The sequence below is a fragment of the Choloepus didactylus genome, chromosome 3 (assembly GCF_015220235.1).
Source record: "Choloepus didactylus isolate mChoDid1 chromosome 3, mChoDid1.pri, whole genome shotgun sequence".
Classification (NCBI taxonomy): Eukaryota; Metazoa; Chordata; class Mammalia; order Pilosa; family Megalonychidae; genus Choloepus; species Choloepus didactylus.
In genome coordinates this window covers 181,550,909-181,570,860 of record NC_051309.1, presented here as the reverse complement: position 1 = coordinate 181,570,860, position 19,952 = coordinate 181,550,909, and the positions used below count along the sequence as shown (strand labels likewise).

Here is a 19,952-nt window from a genome sequence, read left to right as displayed (position 1 = left end):
CCCAAACTCTGAAAGTCTATTTCTGGAATAGACGAAGGAACATCAGGAATGTGATTAGGAAACGTGCACGTAGGTCAGAATATTTGGTATGGTGACTCGAGAGGTTGCTGTGGCCAAGTCCAGTTTATGTACAATTCCCTGCTGTGATTAAAATGACCTGTGTTACTGCCCAGCTGATTTCTGCTCAACTAAGTCCTATGCATTAGCTCATACAGTATTATTTCAAGTTAACTAATTAATAAAATTTAAAAGGACTCAACTAAGGTTTGAATTATTTCAGGCCTCAGGAAGTAGGCCTTTGCTCTAAATTGCTCTATTGGCTACCATGTTTTCAGTTAGGAGAAATAGCAGAAGAAGGGAAGGGGTGAGTATAAGACAGACAGCAGATGTCAGAGGGGCAAAGACAGAGACTCAAAGCATAAGTAGAGGTTGGTTTAATTGGAAAAGGTGGCCATATGGATGACTGTTATAATAGAAATGGCAAGCAATATAAAATGCTTACAAACGGAGTATGTATAAAACCAAACTGGTGGCGGAAGTGTGTTTGGGGTGTCATAAAGTGTTTCACAAAAGAAACAGCGTCAGAGTTAAAACCTGGAAGGTGAGATCAGCCAGATAGGCTCCAGATTCTCCTTTCCTCATCATTTACTAGGCCCTAGGACCCCCCACTCTAAGCTACTCTTATCATTTTGACTCCCAACAATTTCTGAGACCCGTGAATTCAGGAGCTCTATCCATCTGGTATCTTCAGATTGTAAAAGACAACCTGAATACATTGTAGGATACTTCCACAGGTAAATAAATGAACAGTCGCTAGAAAGGCACATGGGTTCTTTCTGTGTGTTTTAGGAGAAGAGGAGTTAATGGAGCAGTTTATGATGGGTTTTAATGACGTTTAATCCAGTCCCTAGAACATGATAGTTGGTTAACTATTAAGTTAAAATATATTATAAATAAAAATAATAATCTGTTTGTGGTAGATTGAATTATGTACCCCAGGAAACATGTTCAGTTTTAGATTTCTCCTAGCCTCAGATCTGTGAGCCAATAAATTCCTTTGTTAAGCCAAACCACTGTATGGTAATTATTTAGCAGCTGGGAAACTAAGACATGTTTTTAAAGGCTTTTCTGATAATCTTTTATATGTGGTGTTGCAGATTATTAGGATAACTTTTATTTGAGAACATTTCCTTCTCTAGTAAATCTGATCCTATTCCTTTTTACACTGTGGAGAATTAACACATGCTTATAAGTACACTCATTTGGGACAGAAAATAAAGAAAACCTGATAGAGAAAATACTATGGATACAACAATTATGGACTTTCTTTTAAATTGTATTAATTAGTTAACTTGAAGTAATACTGTATGAGCTAATGCATAGTGAATCTTTTGTATTCTTCATCCTTTTTCTCATTTTAGAAATCAGACTAGAGCAAAACATGGTGACTTCTTTCTCTGTTCTTATTTCTATTGCTATCTTTTTCCAATGAAACAATAAGCAAGGATGAAGCCAATAATATTAACTTTAATGCAGATTGACCATGGAAGAAAAGCTCTACGTTTTCCCTCCCTGAACTTTGGATGACCTGTAATGACTGTTTTCTTAAATAAAGTGAGGAATCAATTGTTAAATGCTTCTGCTCAACTGTGGAGTCTATTTGTTGAATGGTAGCTAAAACAGACAAAAATAAAAATATAATCAAGGACTATTTTGATAAATAAACTATAATTTGAATGTTCAAACAGAATCATTTCCCTGTCTCCTGATAAATGCTGGATTACTAGTCATTCTCTTTTAGGTAGAATGTTTTTTCCCTTTTTTAGTTGCGTATCTGTCACTGTTATTTTAAGAAGATGAATACATTTTACCAAATATAGAGTCTCCTTGATCTTTAAGAATCACATATTTTTGTGAACTTAAATCTTAGTTCATACTTTGCTCAGTGCTAATCCTGTGGAACTAATTAAGTTTAAAATAATGACCCATTGTCATATGCTTTACATTTGAACATTAATAAGTGAAAAATTGAGGTACTTCCTCAATCTTTTTTAAATATAGAAAGCTAGGCTTAGCAATCATTTTCATGTGTTCTTATTTAAAAGCAAAATATATCTGTCAGCACAATGACAATTCAACATTAATTGATCTTTGTACTAATGCTCTAAGTCAGGATCCCATATGTCATATTGAGTTATTTGTTGCACTGCATGTAAATTTCAGGTTGAATTAGCCAGATATATTCTCTAGACAACTCTTGGTGGTAGTGGTGAATCATATTTTTAAGTAAAAATTTGAATTAGTGATGTTGTCATTTCAACCTGTTAAATTAAACTGATTTAGAAATTTGTGAAATATGGTTATGTGGTTTTATATAACATTTAAAATTTTATATGCACATTCATGGCAGAAATTGGATAAATGGCAAAATGAAAAGGAACACTTGAAATCCATATCTGCCAATTACAAGCAACAAAAAGCTTGAGAAACATAGTTAAACTCTCTCCAACTCCCTCTGCTTAGCCTCAAAATTTAAAGAATAATATCTATTGCATAGGCTTGCTATAAATAATGGATAATATTGCAATATATGTTTCTGACACATAATAGGCTATCAATACACATGGAAATCTAATTTTAAATTTGTAAAAATACTTGGTTCAATTACTAAAATATTGCTTTATGTAGCTATTTTATTAATTTGAGAGAAAAACCAAGTTTCCAGCACTTCTTCCCATGAATAAAAACACACACAGCTATAACAGGCAATGGTTCATTGGATCAGATAATTAATTCCCAATGTGTTAGTCTGTATTTTCCTGGAAGTATAGATTTAGGAACATTTTTAGTTCATAACTCATCTAACAATTCTTTGTTTCTTGTACAATCAATTGCCTTTGCAGTTGAATATACTTTTTCCATAATTTCAGTGAAGAAGTTGTTAATAATTAAAATAACATTAAGTATTAAGTATGTGGAAGCCATAAGAATCTAGATCACTAGAATCCAAATTTGACATTATATACATTGTAATACACTTCATAGCTTTTTTATTCAATCAGAGGTACAACTGGGGAAGAGATTCTAAATATGCAGTGCTGCTATTTGTAGTGATATCTATTCTGAAATTTTGAAATTATTTATTGATGTCTTCTAAAATTATGAATATGCACACTACTTAATAGGAAAACATTTATTTTATGGAATATATTATTCATATATTATTATAAGTTTCCCATGATTCAAATCTCTCAGTGATAATATAGCTTCAGAATAAGATCAAATAAGATCAGTGAAATACTCTTTGATAGAACATTTGCCTCACTAAATTATTTGGTTTTATTAGTGAGTTCTATGTTCCAAACACAGGTCCTTGAAATAAATCTAGTTGAAACTGTATTTTTCCTAAGTAGTAAAATAACTGTGCAAACTTGTTTTAAGATCTGTTCAAAGAAAGTGGTTCACATGATTAATTATCCACTTTTTTTTTAAATCTAAATTTTGCTGTTCCATTTGATTACTCATATACTTTCTAAATCACTAATTGCTCTGGTTTCTTTGTAACAATGCAGTATAGCATAAGTTGGCCTAGTAAAAAAGGTTTCATGATGAAAATGTATAATTGCAATCAATTTTTAAAATGTATTTAATTTGTGTTATGAGTAGTTTTAAAAGATACATTGTATTAATTATTCCCACAACTGTATTTTGAAATGTGTCTAGAAGTGGGCCTCTTGTGTTAACCTTAGTCTTTCATAAAATATATAGAATAAGTAGGTTTTCTGACCATTTCGCAGAATAAGCTATGCCAAGTTATTTGTTTTATATTTTTATTTAATAGCCATATTGTTAACAGTGTTTTCAACTACAGATAAGGGTTTTTGTATTTACAGAATATGTATTTACTTAAAATTAAACTTTACTGTTGTTCTTCAGTGTTCAAATCATTGCCATGTAGATTACAGAAATCATATGAAGCAGGTAGTGACCACTTTCAGTGTTTCATACAGGGCTTTCCTAAGGCCCATAGCAAAAAGTAATGAGGGTAGGCTGGTTTCCTGAAGAGTTGTGTTCATTAGGGAGGATTTCATGACTTGGCAGTTGTGTCTTGAGGAAGAATTCCTTCATAATTTGGACAGAACTTAAAAAATTGACTGCCTAAAGGAAAGTAAAATGTCAGGTATGTTGAGTAGGTAAAAAATACATAATGTTGCCATCAGTTGAGAGCTCCATAGACTATCTCCCTTAATTTGAATGCTAGATTTTTTTTATTAACTTATAACCTAATTCTTCCATTGAAGAAAAGACATTACAAATTAAGTTAGTATAGCTGCATTAGAAACAAGCACAGCAAATACACCTGAAAAATTAAGAGTTACGTACAAATGGTTCCCTCCTCAGATAAATATATAAATCACTTGGCTTTTTATCCTATTTACATATTTTATATAGAAATATATATTCATTTATAAATACATACTGTACAATTTTATTTATTTTATTGTAAATATACATTATTTATTTTATGAATGCCTTATTGTAATACAAACATGATTTGATTCCTAGGGATTCTATCATGGAAACCATGCTTTGCTAAACACGACCTCTATTTCTTTAGTTATCACATGAGAGGGCTCCTCCAGGTTTTTCATTTGCTACCTTCAGAGAGCAAAGGTTTCAACTTCAACATTCCCAGCAATCTCTTGATCCACTCAACTTGATCCTCTCCCCCGTACTGATATATTTCTTTCATTTGGTAGCACTAACTCAGTATCTAAAATCATAACATCTGGCCAATGTGCACTATGATTCTGATTTTTGTTGACTAGCTCCATAAAGGTAATTTTATTAAAGATTTCAAGACTCATGGGTTGCTCAAATCTATCATTTGCTCATAGATCACCAAATGATCTATGGTGATGAGAACTATCATTGTACAAGTGAATGAATTAAGACCCAGGGAGTTCACTGACTTGCCAAGACTGATTAATGACAGGGTCATATGAAAAACTTACATAAAATCAGAATGAGGTTTTTGTGGCAGCCATTTTGCTAGCATCTTTATTCTCATTCCAAAATCAATGTATATTCTAAAACATAGAAGTTTTTTCATAATATATTTTTAAAATGCACAACATAATTAACTAAACAGAAAACCAAGTAGACTATAATTAAGCAGACACATTTAGTAGTAATTAACATGTTAACTATTAGAAAAAAATAAAGGACTATTGAGCTTTCACGTGAGACTGACTCTGGATTCTTGTACTGAAGACTAGAGTAAAAACTAAGTAGGACACAAGAAGTTACAGTTCAGGTAATGAAAAGATAATATGACTTAACTGCCTAAAATGAGTCATGCAAAGGAACACAAGCAATAGTTACAAATTCTTGCTGTTTAATTTTCTACTTTTAGAAATGTAATAACAGGTTTATTGATATGAAACTTCATGCCTTGAATGGTAGAATATTTAACAAGACAGATTCTGACCAAAAACTAGACTTAGTGTAATGTCATTTATTTGCTTCATTTCCCTGGGTTTAAAAACACATTTTTATTTGTTTTTATGAGAAAAGATATGGCTATTTATAGGATGCCATTACAGAGTAAATAGATTTTTAACCAAAATTTTCAAAATTGAGAAATAGTTCCCATAAAAGGTGTGCATCTATTCCTGCAGACTTGCTGTTGGCAGGGTAATCTTTAAATTTTTCAGTCAGCTTGAGCTTTATACCTCATTAATGGGTGCAAATTATATTACTCTGATGATAATTCACAATAATTAACTGTAGATGGCCTTTGGTATTTTAAAAAAATTAAACTTACTTTTAAAAGTTAAAAATCCTTTTGTACCCAGGTATTCAAAATAATATGCTTAGCAATGCCCTTGCCAAATATAGTTTCTTACCTCTCATTCGCCCTGCCATACTTGCCAGGCAACCGTTTTGACAGCATGAGCCAACTTCACCTTTTCCTAAGTACATTACTTTGCTTATCTTGTCCAGTAAACTGATTACCATCACTTTCAAAAATACACTGCTCTCTCTTAGATAGGACCCACAAAACATAATTAAAAATCAAATGAAAAGAGATTATCTGTACTTATATGTAATCAACTTTATATGTTACATATGATATATAGATATTTAAATGAAGTCAGAATTTTTCACTTATAGCCACATCTATTTCACTAATTTTACTACAAAAGATAGAAATATTTCAATAGACAAAATTATGAATAATGCTTTCTGAGAAGCATTCCTGAAGAATTTGATACAAGGGACTCAATGTAAAAGTCACTCACAGTTAACAGAGAGAGATACCACATACAGGTGGTCAGAGGGAGCCCTGCGCAATGTTAAAGAGCACCATGCACATGCTCTATAGTGTGTACAACCTGCACGACTGCCCTTGGCTACCCTGTTGTGAAGTCTAAGCAGATTAATCAGAATCCGTAAAGCCCTTATTGATGATACAGTTTATTGGCTCCAAAGTTCTGTTGTCCAATACTGCGAATTTTGTTTTCACAAATCTTATTTCGTCAATCATAGGTGTTTTCCTTTTTGAAACAAGAAATGTATTTTGTTTGTGTATCTATCAGTGCTTATAAATATACTGTTAATTCATTATGTGTTTTTAGAAATATTTTTAATTCACATAAGATTCTTAGAAAACTGCATTTTATACATTCTGTGCTTGAAAGAGATGTGTTTCTACAGAAAAATGAAGTAAATTTTTGTATGAATTTTACCAAACAGTCTGGGGTGATTTAAGAGCACACCTTGAAATTTAGAATTTCAGATTTCAAATTTAGGCCTAAACTTTCTAGACTATTTGTTGCATGTAAGGTCTATTCTGTAGGGATTGTGTTTAATATAAAGTCTTTTCTATAAAGACTATCTTTATTTAACAAACTGTTAAGTGCTTTCCATTGGATTTATTGAGCATAATTAAAAGTTTATGATTTGCTGTTCAGCATAAGTTACTGTAAGGATAAATATTTAAACAAATTCTGGTTAATCTATTGTCACTTAATGTTCTTTTTATTTTTAAATAAACATAAGTACTCCATTTCTTCAGAAAAATGATAGTGCAGCATTTGGCATCAACTTCTGATCAAAAAGTGCTGCAGATGTGTGGATTATTAAAGTGTTTATAATAGTGATGATTATATTTTACTTCAGCAAATTTTGATCAGGATCAAATCAAATTTTAAACTACCATTTTTTTTTATCCTTTAGGAATCTGAAAATATTCATTTTTCATCAAGCATATGGGATTAAGGATAACTGAATTTTTTTTTACCTCAATGCCTATTTTACAAGCACAATTCAGTTTCATTGATTAAGAGCTCATTTGAATTTTGAGAATTTCTAATAAATCTTCAAAATTTTAAAAGATTTCACTTTTACTCATATTTACTCTGAATTAAATGTGAAAGAACTTCTGCTGGGTCATAAAATATATACATTTATAAAAGAAAATCATTAATATAGCAATGTTTTAATTTCCATATTTTGTTATGGTTGTTAAAGTTATATATGCTAAGAAAGGGGAAAGAGGTAAAGAAGAAACAGAGATGCAATTATATATATAAAGTGTTTTTACTACAGTTCTATTTCATTCTAATAAAACACTTTTTATTGATTAGAAGATAGAACTTGGTAATAATTTTTCCTAATTTATCAGAAGAGCAAATAATTTTGCATAATTTTACGCTCTATTTTGTTTACACAAATTAAAAGAACATTGCAAGTAGAATATTTTAAATATTTTATTTCTTTTTGCTGCATTTCTGTAATTTAGAAGTCTTGAAGTGGTAGGGAATAATGTTCCAGGTTTTCAGTCGTTGTTTTAATTCCCATTATAATCTTGTGCCAATTATTTAATTAGTAGTAGCAGCAGGGCTGTTTTTCACATTGTATCTATTATGAGAGGAAGTCTGTAGCCAAACAGAGTTTTAATGTGGTCTTTTGGCAGAAATTACAACACTGAAATGAAGAGAACATGTTTGGAACCATGAATGGCTTAAGGAAAATATTTTTATAAGAGAGAGGGAGACAGAGACAGAGAGAGAAATTGGTAAACCCCTTCTTAATACCCATTCAAATTTAATCAAAATTTGAAATACATATGTTTGAATGTCTTTCTCTATCAATGAAGGTTTCCTTAGCAAACTTCTTAGTAGTCTTTTGGGGCCACTTTGTTGTTGATTTGTTCATGAAAATAGCAAAAGCAAAAAGGAAATAAATGTTTTTAGTAAAACAACTTCTTATCCTGGCATAGATAGCAAATTACTATCATTCTCTTCCTAAGACAATTTTAATGAAATAGAATGAAAATTGACTTACTGGAGGATTTTTAAATATTAAATAATTTTGTATGAATGTCCTGTTGCTTGCTTCTTGTTTTTAATCCCTTTACTCCTCTGTATGTAAATTGTTCCCACAAATAGGCAGAGAAATAAAGCAGTTTAATCAAAGTGGGAAAACAAATAATTCAGCTGAAGTTGAGTGTAAGTAGCAGAAGAGAATGGGTTTTCCTAAGTTATTCTAGTTTAAAGCCTGATAGATCTATTTTGAGGCACTTCTATACAATAAATGGAGGATTTGCTATCACTAAAGCTACCAGTTGGATCTCTAAATTTTGTAGATGCTGTAAAACTGCAGTTGTTTATTGCTGTTTTTTCTAAAAATAAGCATCACTGTTTTGAGCCCATCAAGTACACCCAGTGAATTAGGTGTCAGCTTTCTGGTGCTGTCCCTAATGGAATACTAGGGCATTTCTTAGGAGGTGCCAGATGTGTTTTTTATTGCTGGACAAAGGTGGCTTTGTTTCTGGAGTTCTCAAAAGCATGTTTCACACTAAACAGGCAAACATGCAAAATGGAACTATAGTCTATATGTGACAAGTAGAATATTTTTAAAGAATATTTTCTTGTGTTATTATAGGAAAACTTTGAGATATGAACCAAGAGATTATAATGAGAACACAGTTTACTGATTCTACTTTCTCTTTAAGAATGAGAGTGGAGAAAAGGCATTATTCTAATAGATAACTGTGTTTGTTTTTTTAAATAAGTATACTAAGTATAGCTGTTTTATTTTTTTCCAGTATGAAAGAAGCAGGAGCAGGCCATAAGCAATGGAGGGGCCCCATGTCATCCAAATGCAAGCAGTGCCCAGCTGTCTACACCAGCCCGGTTTGTGGTTCAGACGGCCACACCTACTCTTCTCAGGTAAAGACATGAAATAAGCCATAAGTGTTTATTAGTAAGCGACTAAAACTATTAATTCTTCAATGTGGTCATCCAAATAATTTATTTAGCTTTTCAAATAATACGAATAATCTTGCTGCTTTGAAATATGATCAAATACATGTTTCTCCTATATTAGAGATTTTAAGATGGAAATACTAAAATTGTGAACACACTGAAATCTCAAATGTTAAAATCAATGTGTCCTTTGTTGTTAATATACAGGAAATCAGAACTCTTATCGTGCTATATGTTATCATTACTAATAATTATTAAAACTACAATAGCAGCTACAATTTGTCAACGTCATTATATTGTTATCTCATTTGTTACTTCTATATTACCACATTTAAGGCTCCAAGAAAACCCTTTTAACAGATTACTAAACTAAGAGTCAAAAAACATATAGTTATTTATGAGTTTCACATATTTAGTTGACATTGAAACTAGTATTTGAACTCATCTTGAATTCATTGCTTCTGCCCTCTCCTCAATACTATTCAGCTCCTTATTTGGTGCCCCATATTGTCCAATATTTAGAAGTTTTTAAAAACTTTGATAATATTCAAGAGTGCCTAAATAAGACAAAGATGAACATTCTTTGATTTATTGTCAGAAAGGAAGGCAGGCTCTATGGTCTTTTACTTGAAACACTCCAGGCCAGATATATTTACAAACATAGACTTTTTTTTTCAGTTTTAGAAAGGTAATGTGGCACATAGCATCTCCAGTGGGCTCTTATTCTATAATTAAATATATTAACATCTCTTCAGGAAACTGCTATATGAATATTCACGTAAAATAGGATGCATGAAGACTATAAACAGCCTCACCTCAGTTCATATTTGGTTTTGTTTACTGCAAAGTGAGTTCTAAAGTTTTGTTTCATTTTGTTCTCTGAACATCTTGGTTTGTGGATACCTGCTCATGCACCATAATTTGCCCATGTAAATATTTTCCTAAAACTTCCAATAGCATTTTACAATTACTATTCTTGATAGGATCACTACAGAGATAAGATAGATTTAATTCAGTCCATAAACAACTGTATAGTATTTACTGGGTTTCAAGTACTTCACCTTAGTGAAGCTACCATGTGCCTATTTGCTTAAGTTTTAAAGACACATATAGAAGCGAGCATGCTGCTAGGAGAGGAAGGAATGTGTCAGGGGTCCTCTAATATAACTTTGAACTTGGTGAATTTATCGTGGTCCAAGACCTCAGCTTTGCAAGGTTAGAAAATTCACGTTGTCAGCATAAGGAAGAGTTGAATCTGTCTCATATTAACAAAACCCCCATGACAATTTTATGTAAACCATATACTGATTCACTAAATTGCAATGAATGGTATAGATTGAAGTAATCAAACTGGTAAATGGAGCTTCACAGGATGCAAATTTTAATGCTAATTCTACTTAGTGAACACTGATTGTTGAACAACTTGGGTTGGTGGAGAGGTTGGAATTTTTATGGGCATCCAGCAAAGCTAGACCTATGTCTTTCTCAACATTAGAAATATATTTACCAGAGGAACTGACAGGTATGTTTGTGTTCATGGTGTCATTGTTCATGGTGTCATTGTCCCTGCAGAGTATTAAATATATTCCCACTTCTTGTTTTGGCTTCTCTTTAGGATGTTCCTAGCAAATGTTCCCAACTTTCCCAATTAGTTTCACAGAACACCAAGTTAGAATAACAGTTGATTTCTGACTGCTTGAGACCACATGGGAGCTTGAGATCACATGGGAGCTTGAGATCACATGGGATCCCTTGTTTGAGGATTTTGGAGGTATTCAGTGCTTAAAAAATGCATTTGTCATGCTCCCACAATAGACTAAGCAAATCTATGATATATAGATTAATCCAAATATGTTTCTAATTTCATGGAGTTTCTTCATTGTCTTGCTTGTGTACTATGCACGCTGTGACATCCCAACTTACAAATTATTAATGACCTTATTAATATTGTCAGCAAATCCAATCTTCTAATTAATAATAAATATTTGAATTATTTTGATATTTATTTGCACCAAACATCACTTTTAACAAATGCATTATTTACATAGAAGCACATTAAAAAAAAAAGCATTATTCAAATGAATATAGGTCTTTAATAACCACAATTCACCATCCTTATTTCTATTGATTCTAATATTACTTAGTGACTTTTGCATTTTGGACCACCAACTCTGATCTTAAATGTGTGCATTGACAGCAGTAAGGCTGAGGTTTTTAAAACAATGAAAACTAAATAGAACTCTTATCCCAGTGAGAACTTATTATGTTAAACTCTCCTTACTAGTGCTTTGTAATATGTTTAGTGGATATTAAATGCAAATTAAGGTTCTCAACTTTTTTTCTTTTTTTTTTTTTTTCTGTCAGAGAAAATAGTGCCCTAGGCTATTTAGGTCTGGATCAAGAGAAAAAAACAGTAACAGAGGCAAGTGCCTTCTTGAAAAAGGCATTTCATTGTTTAACCAACATGCACTTATCAGGAAATGAAAACAGAAGATGGATGGAGCAGTCACAGGCTCTTGGCTCACTAAAATTTGTCACTATATTGGACAAACTATGATAGGGCAGATTTGAATAGCTTTTGGGGGCCTCTCGGCATTTGAGATCACAGTCATGGTGCCACTCATGGAATTCCAAGTTTGGCGTGGTCCACGAGGTTTCTTGCTTGAAGTTCTCAATCTCTCAGTTGAGTTGTCCTGACACACTCCAGGATGGGGGACCCTACTTCTACAGTGAAAGCTGAGTCCAGCCCTTGAGACCATATCATCTTTCTGTATTTTGGGCCCCCTGACTTGTTGTAAAAGATATTTCTTTTTTTACTTCTATAGATAATGTTACTAAAAGTTCTATTTCAGACCTTTAATTTTTGCTCATTACCTTCAGCTCAATTTCTAGAGCTGAATTTATAAATTATACTTTTGCTACACACCTTAATTGGAGACGAGGTCATTAAACATATAGCAGGTGCAGGAGCTGGGAATGTAGTGGGAAAGGGGATTATCAGAAGATATCCAAAGGAAGATTTTAGTCAAATGACATAATGGATTTAATTTTAGAAAGTATACCTCATTTCACAATGTGACAAATTTTGAATAATTACTTTATTAAAGTTCAAGCTCTGAAGCTTATCATCTTGTCTAGAATTCCTCTGCAGAGTAATTTGTATTTGTGATTTCCATAAGAAGTATTTTTGAAAGTTATCTGCTTTTATCCTGTTAAGGTAAACGATTGACTTTTTTTAGACGTCTACTTAATCTTTCTTTTTAAAAGAGCCAATATTTTCTGAGTTTTTCCAAACTCAGCAATACCAAAAAAAAAAAAAAAAAAAAATCAAACTGTAAGTCTGTTCAAGGATGCTTGAGAGGTAATCACTCCTGAAATTGGCACAAAAGATAAAAGTCTTCATTTCTTCACTTCAGGCAAAGTCTATTTTGATTGTATTGTCAAGCTTCAGTAAGAACTAGGAATTGTTCTGCAATACAGCATCTGTATTAGACCATGGATATATTCATCACTGACTTGTGTAAAGTGTATATTACATTTGCTGAGAACAAATCAATAAATAATACCAGTGTTTTAGAAGTGAGCAGAACATCCATAATATAAATTCCCTGGGGATAGTACATTGGATTATTTGAACTCTTTTCTATAATATTTAGTTGTGCCATGCTTGGCAATTGAACTAAATAATGCTGTATTCCCTAGTAATGAACATTGTTTATGGGAAATTGTGGTATATGTTTGAGTGTGTTTGTGTGTTGAGGGAAGACTAATAGAAATCTTATCCATTTTATACTGGAGTTCATCATGTCTGCTACAAAGATGCTGTTTAATTGGTTTGGAAAGGAGCCCAGTGAATATGAATTTTAAAATCTCCCCAGGTGATTTTTATGTAAAGCCATGGTCGAGAACCACTGTTGCATCCCTTCAAATTGTTGCCTTTGAACCCTTAAATATAAGGCTTTTATAAATAGAACAATAATATTAATATTAAAGGGGGAATATTTTCCTCATTTGTTGCAATTTGAGATAGTTCCAATTCAAGTTTCAATATCCTTCTATTACATTTTAATCTTTCTGTCATTTGCTTGGCCAGATTTGAGGCATTTTGTTACTTTCCCTAAATAGCCACATTATTATAATGACTACATATGTACATTTTGAAAGATAGAAAATATCTGATAGCTAACAATTAGAAGTGTGATGTGTTGTATGTATCAATATTTAGCATTTAATTGTCCTGTCTTCCTTCCTCTTTATACTTTGAGCTAAGAAAATTTTATATTGGAAAATCAGTTGTCAGAAACAGATGTGTGCAGTTTATATTTGAACTACTTTTCTATTTGGGCTGGGTTTTACTTTTTGCTTAGATATGCCAAGTTGATCAAGATTACAACTCCAGCATATTATCAGGATCATTTACTGGGCTAAGCTCTTATTAAAGCACTGAACAATAAAGGGAATAATATAAGTGAGCTGTATCAGAAAATCTCAGACTTAAAGGGAATTTGATAAAGACACCTAGAATAAACTTTTACTCAACTCTCATCTCCCTGAAAGGATAGAATGTTCCATGAGATAAACCTCTGTATTTCAGGGGAGTCAAGTCAGAAAAGTTGTCCTTTCCCTACATTCCTTTAGCGTCCAACACTCCCTGTCCTTACCCCCGGGAGGCATATATTGAAGCACAAATGCATACTCTATTGTCTTCATTTTGGGGGAAAAATGTGAATCCCCTAAATGTTCCATTTAAAATGGAGCAAGAGCTAAAAAACACTTGTAGAGCAATCTAATGTATAGAATATTATTTAACTTTAACAAAACTCTATTTCCAGTCTTTTAAGTTATCTCGGCACATACATCTATACAAGAACTTTTATTTTGTCTAGCTCACTATTCAGTCTGAGACACTCAACATTGTTTTCTTAGAAACACAAACCTCTGTTTTGCTCTTATATTTAACCAAATTAAATGATATTTAATTAATTATGTAAGTATGCTGTTAATTCATTTGAACAGGTTTTAGAAACAAATTTTTTTTAAAAAAAGGAATGGTAGTGGGTGTAACACTCAACTGACAGAAATAAGAGGAGTTTGGAACCGCTTATTAACCTTAAGTCTTCAGCATGCTGTGGGCATCAGTTATTTCTGTGGAGACTGATTGAGAAAGAACTTCTAGTGGAATTTTTTGAACTTGCAAAAAAAAGTATTCCATTTAGAAGAAACAAGCTATTAATATGCTCCTCTTCTGTAAATATTACATGTTTAGGTAAGATATCACTGTTTGGTAAAGGTGAAATATGAAATTTTATTAGTTGAATTTGAAGAATTTAAAGCAATTGATAAATTTTCAAAATTCCTTAAATATAGGATACAAATAAATTCTAATTAATTCCCTCTTCAGTTTATATTTATTTTCTCATGATATTTTATATGCATGAAATATTATATGTGGAGCAATTCAGATTTATAGTATACTATCTCATTATTAAATGCATAAGTAAAGATAAGGAGAATAGTAATTTATAGTCCTGAGTATATTTTGCCTTTCAAAAAGGATAAAGAAAAATGAGAAAATTAAGTTGAAATATGAAAATGTGCTGTTTCTATAAAAGAATTGTTATAGCAAACTAATGGTTCCTATTGTTGAACATTTAAAAAATTACTCCCCCTTTTTAGTTATGAATCGAGTAGAATCACATTGCTATGGCAGTGGACCTTTCTGTCTTGCCTTTAAATTACTTCACTGAGTAAATCACTTACCTGCCACTTGTATTATATTAAAGAAATATAACTTCATTCTCACTTTTATTTTCTAATATAATATACTTTAGAAACATAATTATCTTTGGAAATCGGCTTTTTGAAATTATTAAGTGTACTTTTGAGGGTTAATGCTCTAATCCCTTTCCATACTCAATACCTGCTCCTCTTCCTCCTGGAGTTTGCCTTATGGATTACTGTGTGCCTCTCTTTCTTTAACGTTGGCACAGACATTGGCCCACTTTGTTGACCTGTTCAAGGCTCTTCATTGTATGTACTGGTGGCTACCTTTGAATGGGTTTGAGACAAAGTTTTCACTAAATTTCTACCTTTATATAAATATGTCTTTTATGTAACTTTGTATATTTTAAATCATTGTCCTTTATTTTGAAATCATGCACTTACCTTTGTGTGTGACTATATGTTAAATGGATTTCACAAAATTACAGTGATAGTACAAAGTTTTAATAATTTTATTAACTTCTGTTCTTATTCTTCATGTAATTCTTTACCAGAAAGAAAAACATTGGCAAACATTGTCTGTTTCACAAACTTGTCTTTGAAATATCCATAATCTTTAAATTGTAAATCTAAAGGATTTCAGTTCACTGATCTTCATTACCTGTTTTACTCACTTGACAATTACTCTGCAACACATAGAAAAGTGGCTTCTGCTCCCATCCTTTCACCAAAACTGTTTGGTGATGTTTATAAGCAATTTGAAAAATAATAAATCCAGAGATTATTTGAAAACCTTTGCCTTATTAAATGGAAGTAAAGTATCTGGCAATGTCTATGAATTCCTTTTTATCTTTTTCCAGTTTTTTTTTTAATGTCTTAATGTTCCTTGACTTGAATTATGACTGTGACAAATTTGGATACAGGCTTCTAAGAGGATGTAGGTATTGCACCAGAATATTACGACCCAGTCACTCTTCATTTCTAGCTACTACCAGGTACCAAGTTCCAAGGGAGTTTCCCAAGGCTCCGATCTGTGTTTCTCACAGCTGTGGGGAGAAGAGGTATAATGCATGAATGAGTCAGAGACACGTGTACCCCATTTTGTCTACCATTTACAATACCTGTGTTTTGATCTGGAAATATGGTAAATGATTACCTTTCACCACATTGTTTCATAACTTCATATATACATATAGATCAAACTTGTATTTAGCTTTTATATGTGGCAAATACTATAAATGCTTTAGACATATTAACTTATTATTTTTCCCCTATTAAAAATGAGAACACTGGTTCACAGAAAAGTTAAGTAATTTTCCCAGTGTCACTCAGCTAAATGGCAGAGCATGGACTCGAACCCAGGCATGCTGGCTCCAGACTCCGTATTCTCAATCACTTTTGTATTTTCTTTGTAGGAATTTCAAGCAAAAGCACATTCTTTTTATTTTATTTTATTTTATTTTATTTTATTTTATTTTATTTTTTATTGAGATTGTTCAGATACCATACAACTATCCAAAGATCCAAAGTGTAAAATCATTTGCCCATGGCACTACCATACAGCTGTGCATCCATCAACACAATTATTTTTTTTCAATTTTTATTTTCACTACTCCAGAAAAAAAACAGACAAAAAAAGGAAACTCACATCCTCCCATACCCCTTACCATGCCCCCCCTCCATTATTGATTCATAGTTTTGGTATAGTACATTTGTTACTGTTGATGAAAGAATGTTAAAATACTGCTAACTGTAGTATATGGTCTGCAATAGTTATATATTTCTTCCCTATATGCCTCTCTATTATTAACCTCTAGTTATAGTGACATACATTTGTTCTAGTTCGTGAGAGAGATTTCTAATATTTGTAGAGTTTATCACAGACATTGTCCACCAAAAGATTCACTGTTTTATACATTCCCATCTTTTAACCTCCAACTTTCCTTCTGGTGACATGCGTGACTCTGAGCTTACCCTTTCCACCACCTTCACACACGATTCAGCCCTGTTAATTATTCTCATTACATGCTACCATCACCCCTGTCCATTTCCAAATATTTAAGTTCACCTTAGTTGAATATCCTGCTCATAATAAGCAATCACTCCCCATTCTTTAGCCTCATTCTATATCTCGGTAGCTTATATTTCATGTCTATGAGTTTACATATTATAATTAGTTCATATCAGTGAGACCCTACAATATTTGTCTTTATGTGTCTGTCTTATTTCACTCAATATAGTGCCCTCAAGGTTTCTTCATCAACCCAGTTCTTTTAAAATGGTTTTGTTCAAACACTATATATTCCGTCCTAAGTAAACAATCGTTGGTTCCCCATAGTCACGTATTTATGTATTGAGCACCATCTCCACTTTCTATATAAGGATATTTCTTCCACAAAGATGGAGGAAGAGTCAAAGAAGGCAGAGAGGTAAAAGAAAAAGGCAAGAGAAAGAGAGAAAAACAAACAAACAAAAAAACTTGATAGCTAGAAGGTGACAAAAGGAAAGATAGCATTAACCTAAAGTAGAATAGTCAGACAACATCACCAATGCCAGGAGTCCCATACTCTTCCCCTATCCCCCCCCCCAATATGCATTTAGCTTTGGTATATTGCTTTTATTACATTAAAGGAAGCATAATACAATGTTTCTGTTAATTCTAGCCTCTAGTTTGCATTGACTGTATTCTCCCCCCAATCCCACCCTATTTTTAACACCTTGCAATGTTGACATTCATTTGTTCTACGTCATGTAAAAACATTTGTACCTTTTATTACAATCGTTGAGCATCCTAGGTTTCCCTGAGTTACACAGTCCCAGTCTTTATCGTTCATCTTTTGTTCTGGTGTCCCACATCATCCCAGCCTTCCTCTTTCGACCATATTCACAGTTATCTTTGTTCAGTATACTTACATTGCTGTGCTACTCTCCCAAAATTATTTTCAAAATCTCTCACTCCTTTCTTTTCTTTTCTGTTTGCAGTGCTTCCTTTAGTGTTTCCTGTAGAGCAGGTTTCTTGTTCACAAACTCGGTCATTGTCTGTTTGTCAGAGAATATTTTAAGCTCTCCTTCATATCTGAAGGATAGTTTTGCCAGATATAGTCTTCTTGGTTGATGGTTTTTCTCTTTCAGTATCTTGAATATATCACCCCACTTCCTTCTTGCCTCCATGGTTTCTATTGAGAAATCCACACATAGTCTTGTCAAGCTTCCTTTGTATGTGATAAATTGTTTCTCTCTTGCTGCTTTCAGGATTCTCTCTTTATCTTTGATGTTTAGTAATCCAATTATTAAGTCTCTTGGCATAGGCCTATTCAGATCTATTTTGTTTGGGGTATGCTGTGCAAAAGCACATTCTTGAGTAATCACCCTTCATTTTTCTCTATATTACAACACATAATTAATGTGTTGACTGCATTTATTTGCATCACTAAAAATGAGTGTAATACATGGCCTTTACGTTTATCATGTTTGGTCCTTATGGGTTTGGGTCCTGTGATTTCAGAACACTGGCATTCAAAACAAAACAAACGAAAACAAAGCAAAAATCCTCCTAAAGACACCATTTTAAAACATATTTTAGATATTTTGCATGATGAGGACATCTACTTCATCAATTCTCTGTGGTTTTTACTTGAAAATATATCATTCAATGTTTTCTTTTAGAAGCTTTATTTCCACATAGATAACCAGTTGTACCAGTATAGTTTGCAGCACCTTGCTCCATTGTATTGTTTTGTTCTTTTCTTGAAAATGAAATGATCCTAAAAGCAGGAGCTGTTTTTCTATCCTTAGGCTAGTACCACATTGCCTTGATTGCTATATCTTTATATTAAGTTTTGAGGTCAGGCATTCTATGGCCAATTTTGTTCTACTTTTTCAGTATTGCTTTGGCATTTGTCCTTTGCATTTCTATATGAATTTAGAATTGGTTCGTTAGTTTCTACTGAAAACCAGATAGAACTGTGATTCAGATCATGTTAAATCTATAGAGGAGAATTTATCTTACCAATGTTATATCAAATTCCACAAACTTGGAATATTTCTCCATTTACTTAGATCTTCACTAATATTTTGTAGTTTGTTTATAGAGGTCTTTACTATTTTTTGTTAAATTTATTGCTAGGTATTGTATATTTATTAATTCTATTATAAATGGAATTGTTTTTATTTTTAATTGCTGTTGGTATATGGTCATACAATTAATTTATCTATGCTGACCTTGCATATTGACAACTTGCTAAATTCACCTATTATTTTTAGGAGTGATTTGTAAATCTATCAGGATTTTCTAAATATACAATTATCCTCTGTGAATAGAGAAAGCTTTATTTCTTCCCTTCTTATTCTTATGCCTTTAATTTCTTTTCCTAGTCTTACAGTTCTATGTCAGCTGCCCAGTAAAATTCTGAATAAGCCTCCTTGCCTTAATCCCAATTTAGGAGAAAAGTAGTTACTATTTCAGCAGTAGGTATGAAGTTACCTGTAGGTTTTTGTATTTGAAAAAGTAAAACCTTTACAGAACTTAAGGTGATGTTAATCAGATTTTCTGTAGCCATGATAGAATATAACCTACAATATTTTCACATGTACAATGTGTTACTGTGTATAAACAGTGCATACATTCATTTCTGGAATATTTAATATTGACTTTTATATCTTAGATAATACCACCATTGCTTTTCTGTTAAAAGATCTTGAATTTGGAAAATGTTCCCAATAGTTGGCATTTCAGGGAGCCAGTTTGACTAAAAATTTAAAAATAAGTAGAACATGCTTGAATATACACTTTCCTTAAGCAAAGTGTAATAATAGTAGGAGGTGTATTGTAATAGAAACAGTCATAGTGTTAGTAGTAGCAATTGCTGAAATAATAGAGCAGTTATGTCAGGTGCTGTTCTAAGTATTTTATGTGTACTAATTTTATTCTTAAAACCACCAAATAGGACAGATTCT

General features: G+C 32.3%; 1 protein-coding gene across 3 annotated transcripts in view; it reads left to right on the top strand.

The window, feature by feature from the left end:
• The window catches only part of SPOCK3 (SPARC (osteonectin), cwcv and kazal like domains proteoglycan 3), a 505,924-nt gene that overhangs the window by 335,795 nt on the left and 150,177 nt on the right, over window positions 1–19,952 (top strand). For all 3 annotated transcript variants that reach the window (XM_037830971.1, XM_037830972.1, XM_037830970.1), the window contains one exon: window positions 9,116–9,239. In XM_037830971.1, the coding sequence (XP_037686899.1) occupies window positions 9,116–9,239 (124 nt within the window). The remainder of the gene's footprint in view (window positions 1–9,115; window positions 9,240–19,952) is intronic.